General features: G+C 36.7%; 1 protein-coding gene across 6 annotated transcripts in view; it reads left to right on the forward strand.

Annotated features, from left to right (window-relative positions):
• LOC101897946 (solute carrier family 12 member 6) overlaps positions 1 to 27668 on the forward strand; it is an 83705-nt gene that overhangs the window by 34897 nt on the left and 21140 nt on the right. For 5 of the 6 annotated variants that reach the window (XM_005176444.4, XM_005176443.4, XM_059130760.1 and 2 more), the window contains exons 2-5: positions 1938 to 2083; positions 21470 to 21664; positions 25731 to 25864; positions 26114 to 26196. In XM_005176444.4, coding sequence (XP_005176501.1) covers positions 1969 to 2083; positions 21470 to 21664; positions 25731 to 25864; positions 26114 to 26196 — 527 coding nt within the window. In that variant the 5' untranslated portion in view covers positions 1938 to 1968. Of the gene's footprint in view, positions 1 to 1937; positions 2084 to 6287; positions 7504 to 21469; positions 21665 to 25730; positions 25865 to 26113; positions 26197 to 27668 lie in introns of those variants that run through there. The other variant, XM_005176445.4, reaches the window with a different exon arrangement.

The following is a 27668-nucleotide window of genomic DNA, read 5'->3' on the forward strand; positions in this document are numbered from 1 at the left end:
GGAAACTCATTTTGTAACCATTCTTGGGAGGCGCGTGCTGAGTGCGATGGTGCTGAGTCCTGATGGCCACCAAAATCTCTGGATACCAATCCGTTGGACTATTGTGTCTGGAGTATTTTTGGAAAGCAAGGTTGGCACTAAAAAATACCAAAGTGTCGATCACCTCAAGCAAGCGCTTCGCCGGAAATGGGCCGAAATACCGCAGAGTAACTTTGGGGCAGAGTGTGACGGTTTCATTGGCCGTTTGAAGGCCATAATTCGTACCAAAGATGACCAATTCGAACAAATCTACACTTATTCTAAAATTTGAGGCTACTTCCGACATTTTTTGCTTTCAATAAAATTTAAAAAAATTTAAAAAATTATGGCTTTTGACTTTGTTGCAGTTTTTTTTATCTCTCCCTATACATACCCAGCGAACCCAAGTGTCCGAGTTCGGTCCGATTTGGAACCGAAAGTCGGAAGTAACTTCCGAGTTCGGATGCGAATTTGGTCCTACTTCTGACCGAAAGTTGTATGGAGCGCTTGACTTGTTGTTGGACCGAAGGGTTGGTTGAAAGTCTGAAGTTTTAGCCGATTTGTGAACCGAATTCGCACTTCGGAAGGGACATTAGAGTTGTGGAATCGATTTCAGACCGAACTCGGCTGCAATATGGGGCGCATTTCTGAGTTTTAGCCTACTTTCTAATAATTCTCGGTCCGACTACGGAAAAAAGTCGTATGAAGTTCTGTTGTATACATTAACAACAACTGCCATAACGTAATGTCAAAAGCAAGTAGCACTAACAGTTGACTTATTTTCAGTAATGACAGTTAAATAATGGTCTGTTCCAGAATTGCAAGAATGTAAACGTCTTTACTACAGATTTTCCTTTATGGTATCGAAAAAATTTGCACTTACAACAAATGTTACCAGCAGTTCTCCTGAGCTCTCCGCTGCAAGAAGAACAACAAAATAGCAAGAGAAAAAATTCTTCCGACTAATTGGAAGAATTCGGACATAATTTCGAAACAAAACTTCCGACTTTGAGCAGACGTTCAACATTTGGTTTGCTGGGTATATACTTGGAGGGGTCTGAAATGGCCATTTGAGGTGACAAATTTAATGTAACCTCCAAGCAAGTAAAAGTAAAACAAGTTACTTTGCATTGACTCACTATTATCTTCTTTTGATTACTTGATAATGCGGAGGGTAAGGGGTTGTCAATATTTCTTGGCCTACTGGTAATCTGGAAATTATGTAGTTGCCATTATTTGTAGCTGAATGTGTTTTGTTGTTCTCATTAGCCTCAGATTGCTTTCAACAACATTAGGAATGTTAAAACACAAAATCACAGAATTTTGACAAACTTTTGTGGTTGAAACAAATTTAAATGACTAATTTTACAAAAATTCAAAAAACATTTATTTATAACATAAAAATCATAAAAAGTTAAGCCGCAACGGTTTTAGATATTCTGCAGCCAAGCTCTTGTCAAAAAAAATGTAATTTTTATAATTTTTCGCTTTTGCTTGTTGACATAATCTCCGGCAAACGCTGTTGTGACGACATTGGCTAAAAGTTTCAGCTTTTTGTGGTTTTTTGATTTTTTTATATTTTTTCCCCAAATTGGCGAGTGTGTGAGATGATTTAGATGTGTAGTTGGAAAAAAAGAGGCTCACAAAAATTCTGTGCACTTTTCTGTGGTAGACCAACAGGCAACTGTGCGACATCATGGACCACAGAGAACCAAATCCAATGTCCCTCAATCATAATTATTTTTAAAATGTGAAAATAGACGGTCACACAAAAAAAAAAAAAACATACATACCTACCTATTTACATACGTACATATGAACATGTATTTATTTATTTGCTTTTGTAGTTGTAGTTTACATTTGATGTTGTTGTTTATTTTTGTTTCTCTTCTTCTTCTTCGTTTTTCCCTCATTTGTAGAGCTGTGCAAATCAAAGACGCAACAACACACATGACCATGACGGATAGATTTAAAGTAACAAAGACTGAAGAGAGTGAAGCTCCGCCGGACTATCTCCTGGAAGAGTCTTGCACCGGGAAATTACTAAACGATCTAAGTGATAACGGTAAGTTTACACACACCTACACACTTATATACCAATATTTATTAACGACAACAATAGATGTAAAGTTAATCCTTTGCCAAGTATCAAAAACGGGTAAGTAAGCAACAATTACACAGCGATGTCCAAACGAGAGCTAAAACACCTGTGTATCAATCCTTTGTGATATCCACATCCACCAAATAGTGGATATCTTCTCCTTGTTTTTTTTACATTTTGTGTGAGTAGAAAAGTGTGTAGCTACAAGAAAACCTGTAAAGAATGTCTTAAAATCAAGCGAGGCCGACTTTATGATACCCTACACCACTTTGCATATTTAGTAGAGCTTCACATAACAAACAAACGATTTTATGGGGAATTTGTGAGAAATAAATCATACGAACTTAAAGTCCAAATTAATACGTCCAAAGGAACTTATATATGAGAGGAATATCCTCCTCTGAATCGATTTCTACTAAATTTGCCGAGGCATTTGTACATTTTTAATTGGGGCTTGTATTATTCATTTGGTGCACAATTAACTTGAAATTAGATAAAGATATACGTGGGAGCTATATCGAAATCTGAACCGATCTCGACAAAAATTTGACAAAGGTATTTCTGAGCTGATTTGATTCATTTCCCCCAATATCGCTAATACCGAGTGCATTTTACGGCTGTACAGGACCAATTCAGCAATTGGATGAACAATATATGTGGAAGCTTTAGCTATATCTGAACCGATTTTCACCAAATTTGACATAGACTAGACTCAATTTGGTCATATGTGCCAAATTCCACCCCATTCGGGCCAATATTACACTTTTACGAAGTGTATGTATGGACGAAGATATGTATGGGAGGTATATTCAAATCTGAACCGATCTCGATAAAATTTAGCAGAGCTGTATTTCCTCGAATATTGTTGTTACGGAGTGCATATTACGGCTATGGAGAACAAAAAAAAAAAAAACAGTAAGGAAAGCTCAAAAGTCGGGCGGGGCTGCTATATGATACCCTACACCACTATGCATATTTAGTAGAGCTCTCGTAATTATAGCTCTCGTAGTTATATTTAGCATTTCTGAGCTCTATGAGATATCTCGTACAAAATATGATTATGGTAGAGTGCATATTCCGAAAGTTGGAGATTTAAATACCAAATCGGATGAACAATATATATGGGAGCTATAGCTATATCTCAGCCGATTTCGATCAAATTAAGTATACTTATTTTCAGACCTAATTTGGTCATATGTGCCAAATGCCATCCCATTTGTCCTAATATTGCACGTTAAGTGCACAATAAAAGGCCAATCGGACGAAGATATAAATCGGAGCTATATCTAAATTTTGACCGATTATCTCCAATTTCAATAGGGATCGTCCTTGAGTCAAACAAATGATTTTTGCAAAATTTCATCTGGATCGGGGAAGAAATGCGACCTGTACTTTGATTAAAACAAGTAAGAAAGATTCGGTTGGCTTTGCCGACAGATGTATACCCTGAGCCAATGTTCGATTATTTAAAAATATTTTGACTTCTGTTATGATTATTCAAATGTTTAACCCCTTATGCAGTTGGTTCCGAAGAAATTGGCCTATATTGGCCATTTCGTACCGGACTTAAATAAATATTATATCAATATTGCGACGTGCTAGGTTTGGACTGTTTTGTATTAATCGAAATTTTGGGATGCACCAAGTCTTGAATAGAATCGGATGTCAATTTCGCTTTTTATGAGCTTCATGAACATTCAAAAATTTGAGCCTTTGTGGGGGAGGTGCCAGAAGAAGTGGACCGATATATCCCATCTTCACAACGGATCTTTTGTTAGTGGAAATAATGGGATGTGTAAAATATAAAGAGAACCTGATACTTATTTCGGATTTTATAAACGTTTTGGTCATTCAAAATTTTGACCCTTTTTGTGGGGGAGGTAGCAGGAGAAATGGTGCGATCTCTACCTTTTTTTAATAGATCCTGTGTTGATAGAAATATTCAGATGTGCCAAGTCTAAATTGAATCTGATGTTAATTTCACGTTTTATGAGCTTAATGGATATTCAAAATTTCGAGCTTTTGCTGGGAGAGGTACCAGAAGGAGTGGACCTATATATTCCATCTTAACATCAGATCTTGGGTTTATGAAAATATTAGATGTGTGAAATTTTAAGACAATCGGACTCTTATATCACATTTTACGAGAGTTGTAATTCTTTAAAATGTTGACCATTTGTGGGGGAGGTACTTGATGGAGTGGACCGATATTGTTCATTTTCACACCTGACCCAGCATTGACGCAAATATTAGGATTTGCAAAGTTGAAGCAAAATCGGGTTATAGTTTCTCTTTCTGTGAAAAAAATATATTTTTGGAAAATTTCGACCTTTTGTGGGGGAGGTACCAGAAGGAGTCGACCAATATTGTCCATCTCCGAACTCGATCTATGTTTGACAAACATATCACGATGTACCAAGTTTGGACAAAATAGGATACTCCCTTTGAGAGTCATCGTGCGCACCAGCCAGTCGGACGGACGGACGGACATCGCTAGATCAACTCTAATGTTCTGAAGCGGATTTGGTCCAAAGAGACCTAGGATCTAAAACCGTTATTTCGTCTAGGCACGTTTTGACAGTATCGGATGATATATACCCTCTGTAGCCATATGGCTGAAATACATGGACAGACGGACGGACATGCATAAATCGCCTCAGAATGTGATTCTATGCAGATCATCAGAAGGAAATATGAGTCTATCTCGGTCTGTTACATACGAATGAACAAAGACATAATACCCTGACCACCTTGTGGTGTAGGGTATAAAAAACGCTGTTGTTCGTTTAACCTACATCTGTGTGCCAACATGAATATGCGATTATGCGAATATGGATGTGTGGGCGTTTGTGTGACCCCTGGTATACCACCTATAATAATTCCACATAGAGCTTAGCTTAATGCTGCTGCTTCTACTATATGGCTATGTGTCTGTGTGTGTTACTGACCTACTGTTCAGTTTTTGCAAAATTCCTCAAACGCACACACACACTCACTCACCTCTCATACGAATCTCCGAAATGATGCTGTGTTTTCAGTTTCTTACAACTTGTTTTTATGTAGGCATGTCGTAGCTTTTCGTCCTGACTCAGTTCTTTTTTTGCAGCTGGCTGGCTGGCTGGCTGACTGGCTGCTGCCACTATTATGGAACAACGTGTGTATTTGACACAAACACACACACACACAGCCAACACTTGTCACATCCTTACACACAATTTACATTGTATGTAAGTGTAAATGTTTATCGTATACACACACATATTGCCAGCTTACATGTACACATACTTTTTTGCTGGCTGGCTGGCTGACTTGCCTCATCAAAACTAGGCTCTCGATTTTCTTATTGAGCAAATCATCTCTTCGTCGGCCAGCTGCTGCTGTGGCTGGCGGCTGATAAAAATCTAGGGATGCTTGAATGGCGTTAATGGTCAACATGAAAAAACTTACATAATTCCGTACTGGGGAGTGGTTATGCTGCCAAAGCTTTTTGCTTTCATTTGGCAGCTTTGCTTATTCATGCATAGGTAGTTAGGTTGGTAGGTAGGTAGATTTTCTTTTGGAAACCGAAGCAAAAAAAGGAAAACAAAAATCCCTAGATTTGCTCATTCATCTCTGTTCTCGGGCATCTCACGTTGTGATTGTAAAAGCTCCACACGGAGAAGAGTGAGTTGACAGGATTTCCCAGTGACCCACAAATCGTGGAAACGAAAGCTTTCTCCCACAAACTCCGCCGAATGGTGGGAATATTATTTATGGCAGGACTGACCTCCGTAACATCATGTTTGTTTTTGAAAGCAAATAACCCAACGTTTTTTCTCTGTTAGAGGGGAGGCTGGCATGTGATTACCCAGCATATTTCCGCTCTTTCGCTCTCTCTTCCTGTCGCTCTCCCTCTCTCGATATGTTGCGAGCAAGCATTTGGCAATACTGGTGCCTGATGGCTGCTGAAGCTTTTAAACACATCCTTTTCAAGGATTTCTCAGATGCGGTATGCTGCTGCTGCCGCCACTGCTCACAAATTACCAGTCTGGCTCTTTACTACGCAGGTCCTTTTGCCAGCACAGGACATGGACCACGCTCTCACATCACATCACTTGCTAACGCAGCAGCCAAGTCGATACCATTTTCGTTGTTATTTTCGGGGAAAACTCAACTCGGCCAGTTTAGTTCGAATTTTCACCAAGTAGCACAAACATTTGACTCTTAATATTAAGCGCCACTCGACAAAACTGAGCCTTTCGCAAAAATGGTATAAAAAAACTGAAAACTTGTACAAATCATTCAAATCCATTTTCAAAAAAATAAGAAAAGCACACACAATCCAGCAGGGCAGCAAACAACAATATCAAGTTTCCCCAATCCCCTGAGAAAAACAAAAAAGAAAAAATTTGAAAAAAAAGTTTGTGGTTCTTTTTATCCCCGGACATTGTTCTTAGTTTTGTATTCGCCAGAAAAAGTCGACAAAAAATGATTTTGAAAAATATGCATTTATTTATTGGTTAATGTTAACGTTTTTTAAAAAAAAAGAAAACCAATCCAAAATTAAAAAAAGAAACTGAGAAAACCCAAGCAAAATTACATAAGCAATTTACTTTCTAAACGGGAGCTCGGTAACCTCCTTTCCACGGTAAAACTAAAACACAAAGAAAAAAGCAAAAACGCCTAAAACCTTAAGCCAAATCGCACACAATTCGCAAAAATATAAGAAAAAGAAAAAATCTTTTAAATTTTATAAAAACAAAACCTGCAAAGATGAAATCCTACATCTCCTACAAAGATATTTGGAAAATGCAAAGATGTTGAGGATCTGAGACCAGGAGCCTTAACACTGTCCCCGCCGCCTTCATCGCCATAGCTGACACTTAGAAAAAGGAACAGCAGCAGCAGCCACACCAAGATAAATGTATGTCGTTGTCTAACGTCAAACACAAGTCAAGGGCCAGGACGTGAAACCGAAGAAGGCGAGAAGAAGGAAGTTTTCCAAAAACGGCAGAGACATTTGTCAAAACGTGGCGTGAGAAAAGATAAAACCCAGAAAATAGAAACGAAGCAAAAAAAAAAGAAAGGCGAAACACGGAAAATTTTTGCAAAAAGAAAATCAGGTCTCGCGCAACTGACTCGGCTTTGGCTTTGGCTTTACTTGAGTGAGTGCGTGCGTGTGTGTGTCCTCGTTCCGCAATACATTCGTTCTGTCGGTCGGTCGTTCGCTCGGTTTGGTCGGTCGTTTGAATTTCAGTTTCGTTGTTGTCGTTGGTGCAATACCTATTAAACTACTGCCCCCCTTTCATCTCCTGCAAAAATGACGGAAAATAATGTGGGAGAGGAAAACTCATCCGCAATGGATACAAAAATAAATGAATCAAATACTGAAACTAACCAAAATGGTAAGTCACTTTAAGCAGAACATCCGAAATCCCAAAACCAACAGCAACAAGAAAAACATTTTAAAATTTCTCCAATACACACACACAGCAACCGCCGATACACGAGCATTTTTGTGTAGGTACATCATAACACAGATGCTCGCTGAAACGAGAAAAGCACTGAGCCACACACACACACACACTTACACAAAACATTGCCCAAATCCCTTCATCACTTTAGGTTTACATCACACGCACATAGACACACACACACACAATCAGCTAAAATCGTCCAAAAAATACCTGTATACTCAAACAAGTTAAGGATTAAAAAAAACACACACACAAATATCTACACCCCAGAAAGCTATACAAAATTTGTATGGATTTTCATTCAATTGTAAATTAAAAAAATATATATTCCCTCCTCCTTCCCACCTTTCCAATGGTGTACCCACCTCATGAACGGAAATGTCAAACCCAAAAGAAAATTTAACATAATTTTTCTTTTTTATTCTTTTGGCTGTTGTTATTGTCTACTTGTCAGCATTATTAATAAAAAACAAAACACAATGCCCCCAACAACAAAAGCAATAATAATTAAAATTCTGTCACAGGCCCGGCCGACACTAGACCCCAAGTGCTAAATTCGATAATCTACATATTTTACATAAATTATGATAAAAATCACTCACTCTCTCTCTCCCTCTAACGGTCTCCCTCCTCTCACGAACACGGGTAAGCTTACGTTTGCCCATCATGGAAATCCTTATACACTCAAGAACAACAACGACAACGACAATGTTGTAATCATCGCACACATCTAGTTTGAATCCCTGTACACCGCCACCTTGGCAGCACTGCTCAGTTCAGGCCGTTCATCAGTCAAATCTGCAAAAAGGACCAAGTCTGGTTTTTGTTTTTGGAGCAACACAATCTAATCCTTTTCAGCTGCAAAACTTTTTCGATGCTAAAGAAATTGAATAGCAAAATCATGTACCACACCTGTTTCCCAATCATTTTTGGATGGATCATCCTCCATCCCCCCATTGCTCCCCTGCTGGTGGGAATTTGACTTGGTCAGTTCTTTAGCTGGCAATGATGGTTGCTTGTCAACCAGCCAGCCACAGTCAGCCATCCATCGAGTCAGTCAGCCAACCAGGCATTTGTTGAGACACAATGAAGGTATTTGCAATAGACTCACGAGAGTGTTTCTCTGTGTGTGTGCGTGTGTGTGAGTGTCTGTATCCACTATTCTTGGCGACAATTGGCACACAGTATTGCGAAGCCAGAGGAAAAAAGGAAATTGGCAAAAATTGCAAATAATCCATTAAAACAGAAATGGCAATGTAAAAAATGTTGTGGTATATCCTTACACATCTATATATGTATATACATCTATATATTCGTAGGAACTACGATATATATCCACACAGATGCATGTGTGTCTGTGTGTTCAAACAAAACTTCATTATTCATGTAAAGACAAGATAAAATGAAAATTTAATTTAAAGTTGTGTCGGGCAATGAGAGTTTATTGAAGTATGTCTACCTAAAATATCCTCCACAAAAGTGGGTATATACTCTTAAATCTGAAGAGGATTTACAAAATACAAACCAGAGTATATAATTGAAAATATAGGCACCCCTGGCACACACATGTATCAATGTATATATCTTTTATATAATTGATTTTAAAGTGGGCGAATATACTTGCGGCAATTTTTATTGTTCTCTTGTTTTTAAGCATTTTCGTTTTTCAACATTGCCTTTTCTGTTACGGTTGTTAATATTTTCGTATTAAAAAACATACAAAAACAAGTAACAAAACAGCTGAGTTCAGCCTGGCCGAACTTTTTATACCCTCTACCATTTGGAAGGAACTTGAAAATTTTCAAAAAATTACGAAAAAAAAATAAACGTTATAACTTTATTCGGAGGTAATACGAAGACGTGGACCTACAAAATCAATTTTCTGTCATAGGCTGTTTTCCCCTTTACGATCTTCAAATACGAAATTTGAAACAATTCCGGCGTATAATGTCGCTAAAATCATCAAAATACCGAATATCGGGAGGTACTGTTGGGGGGATATACGAAGACGTGAACCTGCATACGAAATTTTAAGGCATAGGCTGTAGGACCCATTATAAATTTCGAATACGAAATTTGAAACAATTCGGGTGAATAATGTCGCTAAAATCATCAAAATACCGAATATCGGGAGGTACTGTTATATGGGGGCTATACGAAGACGTGGACCTACATATAATAATTTTGGTCATAGGCTGTAGTACCAATTGCGAACTTCAAATACGAAGTTTAAAATAATTCCCGTAAATAATGTCGCTTAAAACCTCAAAATACCGAATATCGGAAGGTACCGTTTTTTGGAGGTTATGCGAAAATATGGACCGACATGGCCGATTTACGAACATAACCTGCATACTGGCAAAATACATATGTGCGCAAAATTAAAGACTTTTATCTTATTAGTTCGAAAGATAGCGGATTACAACATATAGATAGGATATCGCTAAGTCGTCTTAGAATTTTTTTTAGAATTTTACGCTGATCCAGAATATATATAGACAAAGCTAATATACCCTCCATAGAATGGTGGAGAGAATAAAAATACCTCCATGCGAGGAAGTTGTTTCCCACTCACTTCTATTCCCCTTACCTCTCTCCCTCTCTCTCTCTCCTACAAGATTTGCGTCAGTAAACTTACCTTATGCATAATCGGTCTATATATACACAGTTTAGAAGTTTTTTTTTTTAATAGAAGGTTGGATCCCATGAGTACGGTCAAATTTTCGTATAGCGATAATTAGAACCGATTTTTAGAGCCTAAACTGTAAATTTTGATTGCAATCCTCCAATAATTAAAATTTTCTGATAACTTAATTGAGATATCCTAAAGATACGGCGGCGACTAACAAAAGGTGTTATAAAATCCCATGCTGTATAGTTTCCTGGCCAACGTTGTTTGCATGTGGCTTATTCATTTATAAGGGCATAAGGTCCCTTGAAAAAATTGAATACTGTCCAAATAAAATAACAGTATGACAAAAACTAAAAGATCACTCAATAAGAGCAAAATCTTCTCGATTTCAAGCGAATTTTACTCCCACTTGAAAATGTGAAAAGCATACTCTAATTTGAGAGACACAGAAAAATAGAGTTTGCTCCACTCCCGCTCAGTGTCAAGCGTGTTTCACTCTCTACTCAAATACGAGCGAGCATTTCGGGAGTGTGGTGTGGTGTAAAGCAGTAAATTCTCAATATCCATTTAGAAAGAAGATCCGAATTGGACCAAATTGATATCATGCCTTTAATAACTTTCTCGCTAAAATACGACCGATTTTTTAAAGGGATTTTTCGTTTTTTAGTATTCTAGAATTGTCAGAATGTCTTTTTTAGGTACAATATAAGTAAGTAATATCCCAGACAAACAACAAGGGAACTGACGAGGATTGGTGTTTTTTCTGAAACCTTGGTATTCCCTGCCTTATCCCCTGGTAAACATTACCATCTTTCTCCACTAATAAAAAAACGTTTTTTTTTTATAAAAACAACAATAATGGGATTAAGCCGCACTATTTTCCAACAACAAAATACTACGGAATCCCTAACAAACATGCCAAAACTGTTCAAAGTAAATAATAATAAAAGAAAAATAAATCATAAACTAATGTGTTGCTGAATGTTGGGTTTATTTAGGATGTAGTGGCAGGAAGAGATCTAATAAGGAGTGATAGTAGTTTTTTCCCAAAAGTACAAATAATAATGAACAAATTCAGGTTTGAGTCGGAAACTCCCTTGATCTCTATGATATGCCTGGACATCCAGAAGTGGATTTTATTCAAACAGATTATGAGGTGTAAGACCATCAATTCGATGAAGAACACTTTTCAGCCGTATTACTCCCACATAGCTATGAGTCTGGGGGCTCTAAACATTGAAACTAGGCGTCAGACACAGTGTACCGTAAAATTCCATCTTCGCCTTGAATCTTAGTAACGATGTATAAAGTTTGAAGCGACTTAAAAAACCTTGCGTCTGATACGAGATTTATGTTATTTTATAATGTCGACTGCGAGAGGTACCAAAAGGGACTTGGCAGAAATGGTCCAATAATTATTATTATTATTAAAAATGTTGCGGCGAAAGAAATTTTGAAAAGTGGGTCCGATATATATATCTCATCTGTCCAGTGTGAATTGCATAAACGTTCGATAGAAAATCTGCGACTCATGATTTAGAAAAAATGCCAAATATATTTAAATTAACCACGTGTTTTGGTCCATTTTTATTGAATTGTTTTAAAACATCTCCTATTCAAAAAAACATTCATGACGAAGAATATCTCCGTAGCTATTATCTTTATATAAAAATAACAATGGTATATTATAACTGATTTCAAATAACAAAATATCTACGGCATCCTCAGTCATATGGTTTCGATTTCGTCCATACTTGATAGATACATTGTAATATTTTTGTCAAACTTAGATCAAGTTCGGAAATGGGCAATGTCGTTCCCCTTTTTCTGGTGCCTCTACCCCCCCAAAAAAAAAAAAACATCAAAAATTCAAATCAAAAATATTAATTTAACCCACAGAGAGAAAAAAATGATAATACGATTTTGTTTACACCTTGCAAATGCTAATATTTCTTAGATGCGGAAAAGGACGATATCAGCCACAAAGGGCTTACTTTTTGAATAAAAATTATAAAATCCGAAAAATAACATTCTATTCTTTTTAAACCTTTTTTCTAAAAACTCTGGTATAAAGACGTGGTAAAACGAACGACTCCATCTCGTACCTCCCCCACAATTATAACTCTATCACAATAAAATGCAAACAAAATCACCGATATTTCTTCGCACTTCGTACGAAGCATACTGTGAAAATGGGACTTATTGGTCGGCAAACCGACTGATAATTTTTAACTTGTTTAATTTTTTTTTACAATTATTTATTATTTGCCTTTTACTGTACACAATTGTTCTGTTCCTGTAAGAATCTAACAATTTTCCAATTTTTTCTATATCAAAAAGGGAAAATCGGTCATCGTAGTAAAAACTTTCACATTCTTGCAGTTTTGGACATGAAAGTTCTTCAATAGACACCTACTTACTCCTTTGACGATGTCTACAAAGCACTCGTTGTTCTTTTGATTACGATGGGTTCGACGGTCCTCGTTCTACGCTACACATATACATACTTAAGATAATTTCCATTTCTTACTAAAATTGTAATTTCTTCTCGAAAGGGGAACTATCTGATATGGAAGTCCATATTTGGTTCAATTTTCCAATGAATTTCTCTAATAAAAACTCTTGACAATCCTTCAGGTTCCCTTAAAGAGGCAGTTTTGTAAACAGTTCCACTGGGTATTTATCTTCATTTCCATGAGCAATGATTTTCAAATGATTATGGCATCTAAGAAACCGTTTTCAGTTCAGCACACAGTTGTTGTTAAAATCTCTACAAAACTGTTCACAAACTGTTGAAAACAACACAAATCCGCTGCTGCTCTCACACATCACGTATACGCAACTCTTTTTTTTTTGGAATCATTTGGGCCACTCAACACCAATTTCGTAGAAAATAACATTTAGTTTTTAAAAAAACCCCATAATTTCAGCTAAATCTCTGTGGAATAAAAACTACTTGCTTTTTTGTAGGGAGAGGGGGTGGTGGGGAGCGAGAGAGGCTAATGCTAATTAACCACAACTACTTTGGATGGGAACGGATTAAAAATTCATAACCAGCCTTTTTGTCGATTTAACTGGTCTCCAGCCAACCATTTAAAAGCACTTTCGTTGTGGCCGAGAGAAAGCGAAAGTGAATCGGCCAACATCTGGCCACCGCTCCATGTCGTCGCCGTTGTTGTCTTCGTCATGTGTTGTGCCACAGAAAGCTGTTATTTTGCAAAGATCATAAAATATGATGGAGCTTTTACAGTTATTATCCTCGTTGGATTTGTTCAGTTCGGGTTGATGCCTTTCATGCTCGATTCGGGACTGCATGAATATTTTTTGCTCAGCCAGGACATACTGGGCGAGGAGCCAACCACCAGTCGATGGTTAGCATAATTTAAGAGCCAACATATGGATGTCTCTCATTTCTGCTCTGCCGAGAAAAGTGGAACTGAGAGAGAGCGAGAGAGCTTGCATGTTTTCCATTGTAAATAAAAGTGTCAACGTGAGTGTGTGTGTGTGTGTGAGTGCGACCTAGGTTTAGAAAATCTCACTCTTGATTTTCTCATTTGTTTGTAGAGGTAGAACACGATGTAAATTAAAAATATTTTTTTGGGCGGGTGTGGGTTCTTCGTTTGTTCACAGAAAGAGGTGCGGATGGTCGTATGTACACTCTTGGGTTTTGGGCATTGGAAAGCAACACAACATACATTCACACATACGTAACTACATACATACATACAAAATACCAGCAGGACTTGTTTTTTGTTTGTTTATTGCTGCGCCTTAGTATTTTTATTTGTGTTGAGATGAAGCAAAAAATAACAAAAAAAAAACGTTGTTTGTCTAAGGACGACGGGGGAGGGTGTGGGATGGTGTTTGGCAGTGTGCGAGAATATCTTGTTGTTTATTTGTTCTGTAAGTGAGAGCAAGCTTTACAATGTCCTATACATGTGCACGGTCTAATGTTACAGGTACACACACACAGACATACCCATATACAAGCATTTGCATATATTTACATACAAAACGTTCGTTTACTACAAGAATGTCATAACTTAAAATATGTTTCAGTGGAAGATAAATTGTTGTTATCGCGCTGAAGAAATCTTATGAATCTTACACGCACACATACAGAGAGATTTTGTGTTATGATGTTCATATTAAATTTCTTAAGAAATTATGTTATTTTTAAACATGTGTTTAAGGTTTTTTATCATTATTTTGAAGAAAAAAAAAATAAATAAATACCATTATAAAAGGACATCACAGCTTTAAAAAATGTGTCATTTTCAATATTAAATCCATTAACGAGAACAAATTATGAGAAAATCGGTCTTTAGTGTCTATGGGTGGATAAATGACAATCAATTTGACCAAAGGAAGTATTGGGGAATAAATTGACTTTGTACAGAAAAATAGGTTTAAATTCCAACTAAATAAATAAAGGGAAACATTTAGTTAATGACGGCGGATTGGGGAATACATTTTGTCATTAAAATCCAGAACCAGATACCATAGCTCAATTAAATATATGTAGTTAATCTTTTCAAAAGGCAAATTTGATTTAATAATTGAAATGTTGACTGTAAAGTTAAAAAGTAATAGCCTTTCACATTAGCATTTTCCAAATCATTTTGGGGAAGCAACTAGCAAAAAAAGCAAATAAAAAACCATTGAGTTTGTCCGGGCCGGACTTTTAATACCCTTTACCATTGGGTAAAGAAAATATTTTTATATAAAAGTATCTGAATTCAAACGTGTCCCACGTTAAACTGCTAGACTTTTCAAAATACCATAAAGTAGATGAAGCTGTTATATGTGGACAATACCAAAACGGGTACCTCTATAGACAATTTTATACTACAAGGATGGTTATCTATTGCGAGTCCTAAATACAGGGTTGCCCATATTCGACGGACCTATCTGGCAACGCCATAACTTTTGACAGAGATGTCACATCGCTTAATGACATACCGCGTTTGAAGCGTCAGTCCAAGCAGATTTTTACCATGAACCAATACACGCCACGCGAGCGCTTTGAAATAGTTGAAAATGCGCCTTCTAGAACACCATTAAGCGTTTATACGAAAAAGTTTCGACTGGTAAGGCTCTTTCTAATCCGAAGAGGCCATATAAAAGTCGACCAAGGCGATCGGCCGAGAATATCGCTGCCGTACGAGCCAGTGTTGAGAGGTCCCCAAGAACATCCCAAAAACGCCGTTCTCGGCAGTTGGGCATGGCTCGGTCCACTTTATAACGGATTATTCGCATTGATTTGGATTTGTTCCCGTACAAAATTCAATTAACGCAAAGAATGTTGCCTGCGGACAAGCCTCGGAGCTAGAACCAAAGGTCTGTCGAATATGGGCAACCCGTACCAAATTTCAAACAATTTCGTGGGTAAATGAGACTAGGATTATCGAAATACCGAATATCGGAGGGTATTGTTATATATGAGATATAGGAAAACGGAGACCTAGATATTCAATGTTATGGCACTGAAGCTAGAACCCATTATGAACTACAAATCCGTGGAAAAATTTGGTAAAAGTCATCAACATACTGAATATTCGGAGTTATTATTGTGTGCGGGCTGTACTAAAACGTGGACCTATACAATATGGACCTGTACAATATTGAACCTGTAAAATATTCCGAGTCAAATCCGTGAAAAAATGTAGAAAAAATAATCAAAATACCGAATATCGTGAGGTACCCTTATATGAGGGCTATACGAAAACGTGGACTTATATATACGCTGTTTCGCCACTGGAGCTAGAACCAATTACGAACTACTAATACCAATTTCGAGACAAGTCCGTGGCAAAATGTGGCAAAAATCAACAAAATACCGAATATCGGGAGGTACCGTTATATGGGGGCTATACGGAGCTGGAACCCATTATTACCCACAAATACCAATTTTTAGACAAATCTTCAAAATACCGAATATTGGGAGGGAAATGTGGCCAATATATCTCATTTCCAATACCAATCTTGGATTAGAACCTTAGATTGAATAAAACAGAATTTAAGTTCCAATAATGGCGCCCAATGCAACAATGGTCTGCGCGAAGCACTTGGCGTCTTGGACCACACCAGCCTCAGGGGCTTAGAAAGATGGAATTTTGGATGGAATTTTTGAATTTGGGATTTTAGCCTCTCTAAAAAAGGACTACCGATGAGAGGAAATCACTTATGTGGTTGAGCTACATTTGAAAAAGGATACTCAGTAGTTTTATATCCAGCATTGCCTTTAGTAATACTTTACCCTTTACTCGAATTGGAGCGGGAGAACTTTAAGGAGTAGAAAAAAATCGAGAATTCTTTATTATTCGATGTCACGCGAACAAGAACGAGCATGCTTTGCTCGTTTTCACGAGGATTAAAATTCGAGTAAATTCTTCTCTTATCGAGTACTCACTTAAAACCCACAGCTGTAAACTAAACAAAAGCAAATGAAGAGTATTGTCGCAAATTTGTAAAAATAGAGCATTTGATAGGGTTATTGTTTTTGTGCATAACATCTAACGGCCCTTGCTTCTTCTGTTTCTTTCTTGGCTGCCTCTCCTCCAACCCCCAGCAACTTAACCTTTAATTGTCGAGGTGAAATTTTGGGACGTATTTCATGACGTGTTTGCAAATTTTACCACCACATAATTTTACCAAAATGTTTATTTAAAATTGTTTTTTGATAACTTTTTGTTTTATAGGTGTACGCTTGTATATTTTAAATTAAAATAAGTAAAAAATGATTTTTTGAATTAAAACAAAACATTACAATAGAAGAGAGAATTTTAACAAAATCTGAAGAGATGGTAAAATTAGTTAGTTAAGTCAAATGGCTACTAAACACACAAGTCAGCCAAATTTGATCACTAGATTTCATTCTTAGAGTAAACTCCTACTCTATTTAGGGGATTTGGACTCCCACTCTGCTTTTCTCAAAAAGGAGTAACAAGAGAGCACTTCTACAAAAAAAAAAAAAAATTGTCAAGACGAAACTTCGTATAAAATTCGCAGTCTTCGAACACTTTCGCTGACGGCAAGTTCCACTCGCAAATAACATATCTGCCTTTCGTGCAACCGGGTTGTTTATGACGCATCAAATACAGAACCAAAGCTGCTGGGTTTGCACTATTCAGCTTAGCCTGGTTTGATTTGAAATAATGTGTGTCAAGTCTCGTGCAGTCGTATGTATCCTGAAGTCTTAACTCCCTGTTTTTGCATTTTTCAATGCTTCTCTTCCCTTGTAATTGGTGATCAGGGAGATATTTTTCCGAGGAGATAAATTAAAACACTTCGGATTTGGTCAGTGGATAAGAGGGTTAACACGCTTCAATTCCATGGATGGCTACAATTTGGAGCACATTCATGGGGAGAACTTATAACCCACAAAGTGTTGAAAAACTCCCCCCAAAAATACCTTGCATTATTCAATATGCAAATGTATTTTTGTAAATGGAAATTATGATACAATCATACAATTCCGCTATTTATATGTGTGTATATATGTAAACACACACCTACATACACATAAATACAAAGGAATGCCTTTTTATTACACCATTTGGATGGATTTGAGAGCAATGGAAGAGCGAAAGATGAAAAACAAGTTAGTTAGGTGTTATTTGTGTTACAGATTGTTGCTGTTGTTGTTGTTATTCCGCTTCTTCGTCTTCTTCTTCTTCTTGTTTTGTATTTCTTTTCCCATATTCAACTACATTTGCATGCATGTTGCCATTCATTTCGCACATAAAACAGACAAGCGTGTCGTCGGGACATGGAGGACATGAGTGTGTCTGTGTCTGTAGTTCGTCCTTTCGCTATTGTTAGTCGCCGTGATTATTATTATGATGTGTGTGTGTGTGTGTTTGTGCAATAAACATACGTATGTATGTCGAGTATACGTACATATGTGAAAATAGCACGACACAATTTTTGATCTGTTTTGTACACATTAACAACAACAACAACAACAGCGACAATAAAAACAACGCCAACAACAACTGCAGAGACCATCATCGCCTGATACTTAAAGTTTCTTATTAACAACAACACATCGCATTATAATGTCCCGTTAAAAAGGCGACTGGCGTTGTTTTTCATCAGGGTCGTTGGGCTATACCAGTAATGGCGGTGTGAGATTTTTTTTAGACCCATTTCTAATGTGCGAAAATATACACACGCATTCATGTAAACATATATACATATACATGTGTGTATGTGTGCGTTCATAATACCAATAGAGATTTATGTAACTGTGCAAAATTTGTCATCGGAATCAGTCACCTTGACGTACCAAAATAATAAAAATATTACATGTGTATGTGGGTGTAATACACTAACAACAAATAGTTTGAGTTGTAAAAGATCACCAAAAGTCTGAAAACAACAATTTTATTATACATCCATGAGTATTCAGAAATGTAATGATGAGAAATTAAAGAAATTTATACTCGAATCTGGAAAATAAGTAAAAACAGTGGGAACTTAGAATGGACGAGCACAATTAGGTCCGCAACTGGGAAATGTGGGATTTTGCTTAAGAGCTGATTTTGTTGTGTTAAGAAAATAAATTCTATCTGAGCCTAGATTTTTTAGATTTCACTCGAGAATGAAGCAAGACAAATTAAACATTGATTTAGCAAAGACACAAACCAATGAGATTTTTCACTGCTTCAGAAAGTGTTAATAAAGAGAGAGAGAACTGGTAAACCAGAGAAAAATTAAAGGTATTTTAATTTATTCTAGTTTTTATCAAATTTCAAAATTTTCCTTACAAATTTGAAATTTACAAAGAAATCGCTTTAACATAATACAAATTACGTTGAAAAAGCTTGAAACCCTTAACTCTACTGTTAAACCCAGAATATAGGATTTAAATACGAAGCGGGATTTTGGTCCTTTCCAAATATATAGGGACCTTATAGGCAAAAAGAAATACAGACTTAGGCATTTTTCGAATTTTCTGAAAGATTATCGCTTAATTTTAGTGAAATTACAGATAAAAAAATCTTTCATTTGTGCCCTGCCCTAACACCGCTTCATTTTTAGTTTCCGTCCGGTGGACCCTTTTATCTGTAATTTCCCTCAAATTAAGCGATAACTTTTCTGAAAGTACGAAAAGTTCTGAAGTTTTTTGTGTATAAATGCCATATATTCGGAAAGTACTCCTAGAGATCATTTGTGCCAAGCTTCAACACCGCTTCATTTTTAAATCCTATATTCTGTAGGGTTAAGGGTTTCAAACTTTTTTTCAAATTTGGTATTTGAAGTTCGTAATGTATACTACAGCCTATGACGGAAAATTGTCTGTGCAAGTTCACGTCTTCGTATAGCCCCCATATAATCGTACCTCCCGATATTCGGTATTTTCATGATTTTAGCGATGTTATTTACCGGAATTGTTTCAAATTTGGTATTTAAAGTTCGTAATGGGTACTGCAACCTATGGCAAAAATGTTCGTATGCAGGTCCACGTCTTCGTATAGCCCCCATATAACGGAACCTCCCGATATTCGGTTGTTTGATGATTTTAGCAACGTTATTCATTGGAACTGTTTCAAATTTCATATTTGAAGTACGTAATGGATACTACAGCATATAACAAAAATTTTCCTAACCAGGTCCACGTCTTCGTATGGTCCCCATATAACGGTTTTCAAATTAGTAGTAGTTTTCGGATTTTTTTGAAAATTTTTAATTTCCTTCCTAATGTTGGAGGGTATTAAAAGTTCGGCCCGACCGAACTTAGCTTATTTTTTACTTGTTTTTCTCTGGTTTACTCTTTTTATTAACTCGTTCTTAACCGGAGAAAAAATCACTCTGGTTGGTGTCTTTGCTAATTAAATTTATCTTGGCGGACAAGCGAAAGGGAGTTTTCAAAGAGTAGGAGTTTTACACGAAGTTTACTCTCCACTCTTTTGTTAGATATGGAAGCAGTTGCTAGTTACTCCTGTTTAAAAAGTAGTGAGAGAATCGAAATATTCGAATTATAGTAAGAGTTTACTCGCAGAGTTAAATCGAGGATGAACAAATTTGTTAGCTCGTGTGTCTTTTTAGTAGAAAACAGGTATTGATGTAGCTATCGACTAGAGAGGTGGAGGTAGATCGTGTACAGAATCCTAGAAGAGAAGAAAAATTGAAGCAAGGGGGGGCCGGTCGTTGCACAAAAACAACAACAACACTATCATATGTTTTGTTGGTTCAGATGCCAATAAAACAACGGTATGACAGAAAATAATGAAGTATTCAATAAGAGTAGAATCTGCTCGATTTTGGGCGACAAAGCAAAGCCTACTCGCTCTTATTCGAGTGGCATAGAAAAATATGATCATTTTCTATGTTTTCGGAGTATTACTGCCGCTCGAATTCAGAACTATGGAACCGATACATTGTGCAAATGATTGCCCATGTTTAGTGTGTTTTTTACATTGTTTTTTAGAATTTTGACATGGCAAAATGGGTTTCATTATTTCGTTTTCAATAGCGGGTATACATAAAGACCGCATTTTTAATGCCTAAATAATATTAAATGTATTAGCACATTCGTTGAAAATATAGCTTACACCTGATAGCTGAAAATATAGCTTAGACACAACGGACAAAGCTGGTCTACTACCGCATCATGAGACCATTGCAAAAACCTGAATCCATCACGGGAATGTCTTCAACAATTCGTTATGAAACGGGAAATAGATCTAAACTAATTTAGGCGTTAACGGCATTATTGCCTATTCCGTCAAGTGCAAGGATGTTTGTTACTCACTACGATTCCCCAAATGCGAAATTACAGCCAATTTAGAATATAATTTGGAAAATGTCAATCTGTAATACTCTCCATGAGCTTTACACAGACATCCATCTCCATGTTCCAGCAGCAGATTTATGGTAGTCCCAAATGTCTTCCTATATGAGATTATTTTTCTAATACCTTATTCCATTTTCATATTTAATTATGAGCATTGAGGAAAATCAGGTTGAAAGGAAAGTGGAGAGTGAAATTTTAAAGAAAAAATACACCCAACCCCCACTTCTCCTCCCACCAACTGTGTCTTCCACCAAATTATTTACTTTATATGCTGATATAAAACCCCCTCCTCCCCTTGAATGTGTAATTTTCCCTTTCATAGATATTAATCGGATTCCCTCCAATTATTCTTTTTTTCCAAAGCATTTTATTTGCTTGATTTATTTATTTTTATGACATTCACATAACAGCTTATTATAATGGATATATTTCCCTGTTTTTCTTTCCTCTCTGTCTTTCAGAAAAATGTGATGTCGAAACCGTAGAAGAAAACAACGAAAAACCAAATAAAGAACCCAACTTATATTTATACGATGATGACTTGGAGACGAGGCCGCATATATCGACGTTTATATCTTCACTCGCCAATTATGAGAATACCATACCTGCTGCCACCGATCCAGATGCTAAGGCACCGGCGCCTTCAGCGCGTATGGGTAAGTAGTAAAGTTACGACGAATCATCATCATCATCCCATCCAAGGCAGATATTATCATGTGATAAAAGTCATGCCAGCAGCAGCCAAGACGAGCATTTAGTCAGCATGTGATAAAATATACTTTTATATACATTCAACCCCACCCCCACGTTTAAGCACATATTATTTTATGACAGGCCAAAAGATCTGGGCAATAAAACCAAGAAACCTGAAAATTAGGAAACAACGACTTTCATATGACCTGCACCAGCAGCAGCAGAGGCGACAACTCCATCCAGTTCCTCCACCCACATTGTCGACTTGTACGACAGCTGTCATAAAAGAAACGTGACTTTCGATTTGTACTCGAACGCGTCTTCATTTTCAAAGTTGCTAAATAATTTTATGGCTAAGAAGAGAAACATGTGAGGTGCAGACTTTGGTTTTTTGGCAATTTGAGAAAATTATTTTGTTTATTCCATCTAAAAATAGAGCAAATCTGTCAATTACCAACTTGCTGTGGCTTAGATGCTAAAAGATTTGGAATTGATTATGTTGTTGGCCAATTATTAATTATTTATTAGGAAAATGATGCTAAACAATGAAATAAGTGTAGGGGGATTTGGAAAAAACTAATCAATTAGAGATTAAAAGAGATTGGGAAGACTCATGTGAATGATATAAATTAATAATTGAGCACGTGAGAGGAAGCTTTACCCAACAGAGCATGTAGGTGGCGACCACCATATCACTTATACATATGCATGAAAAACTAGCCTAAATTATACTAAAGAATCTATTTCATAAAAAATAATAATAGCCTTCCCTGCACCCTTCCAAAGACCTCAGTTTTATATAGGCTGGGAACCTTTTTAAATATATTCCGATATTTACATTTTTATGAAGAGGGGGTTGAGAACCAAAAGTACTGAATTTAAATAATGCGAAAGGATATTTCTAATATCCGAAAGCAATTATGGTAAAATGCCTCAAAAGTCATCGAAAAGGGTATTGAATATGAAAGGGTATTGGTATGAAAGTCCTTTATACATAACCTTAACCAATCTCCAATATAATGCTCTATACTTCGAAATATTATTTATGGAACGAGATATCAGATGTTTTGATAGATTAATTTTTATGGCCATAGTCTCCCTATCGGGATATACCATTATCCCGATTTAAAATATTTGTTGTCGATATACCCACATTTTCCGCCTAATTTCCAAAAATATTTGTATTTTGTATACTTAGTAAGGGTCCGACATCCACCTGACGTTAGAGTGGTGGCGGTGGCGGTTTTTAATGCAACCATATGGATAAAATGTTTATTGGAATATTCAAAGTCAAGGATGGGAGTAAAGTAAAAAAGCAGCTAAGTTCGCCCGGGATAAATTTGTAATACCCTCCACCATTTGGAGAAACTTGAAAAATTTAAAAAAAAAATCCGAAAACTACCACTTAAATGAAAACCGTTATGTGGGTACCATACGAAGACGTGGTCCAGCATACGAAATTTTTTGTCATAGGATAGTACCCATTACGAACTTCAAATACGAAATTTGAAACAATTCCGGTTAATAATGCCGCTAAAATCATGAAAATACCGAAAAAGGGAGGTACCACCATATGGGAGCTATACGAAGACGTGAATCTTCATACGAAATGTTTTGCCATAGGTTGTAGTACCCATTAAGATATTCCAATTCGAAATTTGAAACGATTCCAGTGAATAACATTGCTGAAATACCGATATGGGAGCTTTACGAAAAAGTGGACCGACATGGCCCATTTACGAATTTAACCTGTCTACTGGAAGGGTATGGTGGTGCCATATGGTGGAGGGTATAAAAACAGTTAGCAGATCTTACCCCCCCCCCCCCCAAAAATATTGAATCGAATTTTGTAATGTTATATCGATTTTAGTCAACTTATATAAATGGATAGAAGAACATTTTGAAATCATACCTTCGAAATACAAAGTCCACTCTCTGCTCGAATTCAAGCGAGAGCACTACTGGGAGTAAGTAAGCAACGAGCATACTCTATTTTACGATGTCGCTCGAATAAGAGAGATCATGTTTTGTTCATTTTCGCTCGAAATTGAGCAGCTTCTACTCGTGAGTTTAGTTTTTGTAATACATTGAAGTGCATTGTCTCCAATCTGCTGGGACCGTTTAAACGATCCATATGTTTCTTTTCTCTGAGAAAAAAAAACTCAAACATGCGAAATGCGAATCCTCTACTTCAATTCGGATGCGATTACTATTGGGAGTAGGAAACCATAGAACATTCTCTATTTTTCGATGTCACTCGAATAAGAGAGCATGTTTTGTTAATTTTTGAGTGGGAGTAAAATTCCCTCGAAATTGAGCAGATTCTATTCTGACGAGAACTCGTTTACTTTTTATCATATATTCAAGGTCATCGTCACAAATGCGGTCCGTATATTTCTTTACTCTGAGAAAAAAACTCCAATAATAGTACGAAACTCTTCTTGGAGAGGTGCGCCACAAGATTTTGGCCCATACGAGAAAATCTACTGCTGAATATTACCTTTAAAATTAAGACAGGTAGTCAGTGCTGGTTTTATATCCCTTGACAGATTCTGAAGGATACCTGTATACTCAATCACACACAATTTCCCGATCATTTAATCAGAAATATTGGTGAACACAAGAATCTAGAATTCCTTCCTTGTGGACCCCGTGTTGAGTGATTTTAGGACTCCTTCCATGATTTCACTTTGGAAATCGCGGAATATTTTCCATGGAAATAACATCAAATATCAAAAAATTGATACTCCCATGAGTAAAAATATCGGCAGGGGACAAAAATCTTCCATTGGTTTATAAAAATACCCCCTAGTGTATTTTTACGCCACATACTGAGCCTCCAGTTTGACGGTCCCTTTTTTACCAGACAAACTTGGCCGAAAAATTTACTTTGAAAAATTGCCATTTTTACTAGGTTTCCGATCCCTTTCGTACTTTCTGGCACGCGTAGAGCGATCAGAGCAATTTTGAAATTTATTTTCTCTCTTTCACGATTAAAAAAGTGCGGGCTCACCATATATTTCTCACTGAAAGTGGGAAGTTCATTTGGAATTAGGAACAGAATCAACTTCAAGAGGTATATACATGTAGATTTTAATGATAAATTATCTGAGAACAGTTACATAAGAGGTGAAATCCGTTAAAGAGCGGATCGTGTATTTAGAACTGAGGTAACTGTTTTGTCCCAAAAATGAGAAAACTGACAACTTCGAATCCTTCAAAAAAAATCAGCCAATCAGAGCAGGGAAATTGTCCTACTGAGGCATCCAAATTTGTGTTATCCTTAAAGCAAAGCATCTTTTTCGTATTTTTCTTCAAATAAAGCTCCATAACTACCACCTCAGTATACCTCCTGATAATTTTAAAAATAAATCCGACTGAGACACATGCACACACATACATATCTATTTATATTCATGCATGTTCGTATAATTGTCGAAATTGTCGTTCTGAGGAAAGGTCGCCACCGCCAATGTCTACAGCTATTAATTCTTTTTAACCGTCCATTCACCAGTCCCCGGCTAATTTTGGAACCCGGCTGGTAGGCAATGAAGGCAATTTAACAAAACGTCAATAACAGGCGTTGTGAGAGAGTCGAGGCGAATTTACACAAAGAGATCCATAAATCAAATGTCGTCAATGGTGAAATTTATGACTTTTTCATAAAAAGCAACGAGATGGCAATTTGTCGTCGACGTCGTCGTCGTCCCGTAAGACGACGAAATTGGTCTAACAAAAACAACAACGCAGTTCGAAATTTGTCAGATTTTGATGTTGATGCCATGAACAGAAACGGAGGAACTCAAAAGATGATGTGCCACCTGAAAGCAGATTCAATTGGGAGTAAAAGGATGATGGGAAATTGAGAATCTCAATTTTTATTAAACCTAAGGAACTGATATTAATTCTCTTGGTGTTTTGCTTTTGTCAATGTTCGAACATATCTGCATCTAATTTTTTTTTGTCCTTTTCAAGGTACCCCAATTTAATTGTTTTTCTTTCTTTTTTTTCGTAACCACCTTCTTCCAGGAACCCTGATTGGTGTCTTCTTGCCATGCATTCAAAATATCTTCGGTGTCATTTTGTTCATTCGTCTGACATGGGTTGTTGGTACGGCTGGTGCGGTATGTGGCTTTCTGATTGTCCTGACTTGTTGTTGTGTGGTAAGTACCCCTCTCCACGGTCTCTTCTTGTTTTACATACCGACATACATACGTGTAACATAATTATCCCCTCCACCCACAACTGGGCCCACTACTGAACAGCTACTTAAGAGGCTTTTGTTGTTCGTTCAGCTTGTCCGCCAGCTTGTGGATGGAATATGTGTAATTAAAATAAATAATAATTTTCTATTGTTCTTTGCTGCTGTTGTTGTTGCTATCGTTTCTTTTTTTTTTTTGTAAAAAATCTAGACTATGTTAACGGCGATTTCAATGTCGGCTATTGCAACAAATGGAGTGGTGCCGGCGGGAGGCAGTTATTTCATGATATCAAGGTAAGTAGATTTTTATGTATTTACTGGGGGGGCTAATGGCAGTTATATTAAATATTTTTTTGTTGTTGTTTTTGTTAGTTTTGCATTGAACATGCCTAATCACCCTGTCATTAGAAGAAATAACAAACACTTCTGCTTTTTTGTAGTAGTAGTAGTTGTAAATCAGTGGTGTCCAAAAAATGGCACTACATAAGTGGTTTTCAATATTGAATTTAAGTTGGGAACTTAAATTATCGTTTAAGACTCAAAAAAAAATCTTCAAGTTCGGCTGGGCCAAAATTTGAATATCCTCCACCATTTGGAACGAATTTGGCAAAGTTAAAAAAAAAAATTAAAAATCCGTCTAAAAAATCTGTAAAAATCTTAAAAATGCCAAATGTAGCCGTTATATGAGGGTCTATACGACGACGTGGACCTGCGTAGGCAACTTTTGTCATAAGACATTACAATATTCAAAGGCGAAACTTAAAAAAAAAAATGGTGAATAATGTAGATAAAATCATCAAAATAGCGGATATAGAGAGGTACCATTATATGGAGGCTTTATCAAAACGTGGACCTGCACAGACAATTTTCTGTCATAGGCTGTAGTATACAGTAAGAACTTCAAATACAAAATTTGACGCAATTCCGATGAATAATGTCGCTAAACTCATCAAAATACCGAATATCGGGAGGTACTGTTATATGGGGGCTATACGAAGACGTGGACCTGCACAGACAATTTTCTGCCATCGGCTGTAGTACCCATTAAGAACATCAAATACCAAATTTATAACAATTCCGGCGGATAATGTCGCCAAAATAATCAAAATATCGAAAATAGGGAGGTACCATTATGTGGAGACTATACCAAAACGTGGACCTACATAGCCCATTTTCAATACCAAAAGTCCTGCAGACATAATATACATTTGAGTAAAATTTTAGCAACCTACTTCATTTCGTTCGAAAGCTAGAGTGATTTCCACAGACGGGCGGACGGACGGTCATCGTTAAATCGACAAAGAATTCTATGCTGTGGGGTCTGAAATGTATATTTCGAGGTGTTACAAACGGCTTAACCATCTTAATATACCCTCCATTCTATGGTGGAGGGTATACAAAAGTTACAAATCCACATGAATCCGTTGAAAATAAGTCATTTCTAAGCAAAATGGACTCATTTAGTGGCTATTTATACAATTTCAGAGCAATTTCTTAGGAAATTTTCGAAAAAAATGGATTTTCCAAAAGTAAAAATTAGTAAAAATCCGACATTTACTGCTAATTTTGGTGTAAAAGGCATAATTCTTCCAAGAGTTCTTTTCAGCACCTTTCATTTGGCCGAGGGTCTCAATTCGACAACTATTTCAATTTTCGTCCCGTGGATCATAAATTAAAAATTGACGTTTTCGAATTGTTTAAAAATCGGGTATAAAACCTTTACCTTTTAACGGAAGTTGCTTACCACGCCCGGAATTATTCGTCGG

This window comes from Musca domestica, unplaced genomic scaffold, assembly GCF_030504385.1.
Source record: "Musca domestica strain aabys unplaced genomic scaffold, Musca_domestica.polishedcontigs.V.1.1 8, whole genome shotgun sequence".
Lineage (NCBI taxonomy): Eukaryota > Metazoa > Arthropoda > Insecta > Diptera > Muscidae > Musca > Musca domestica.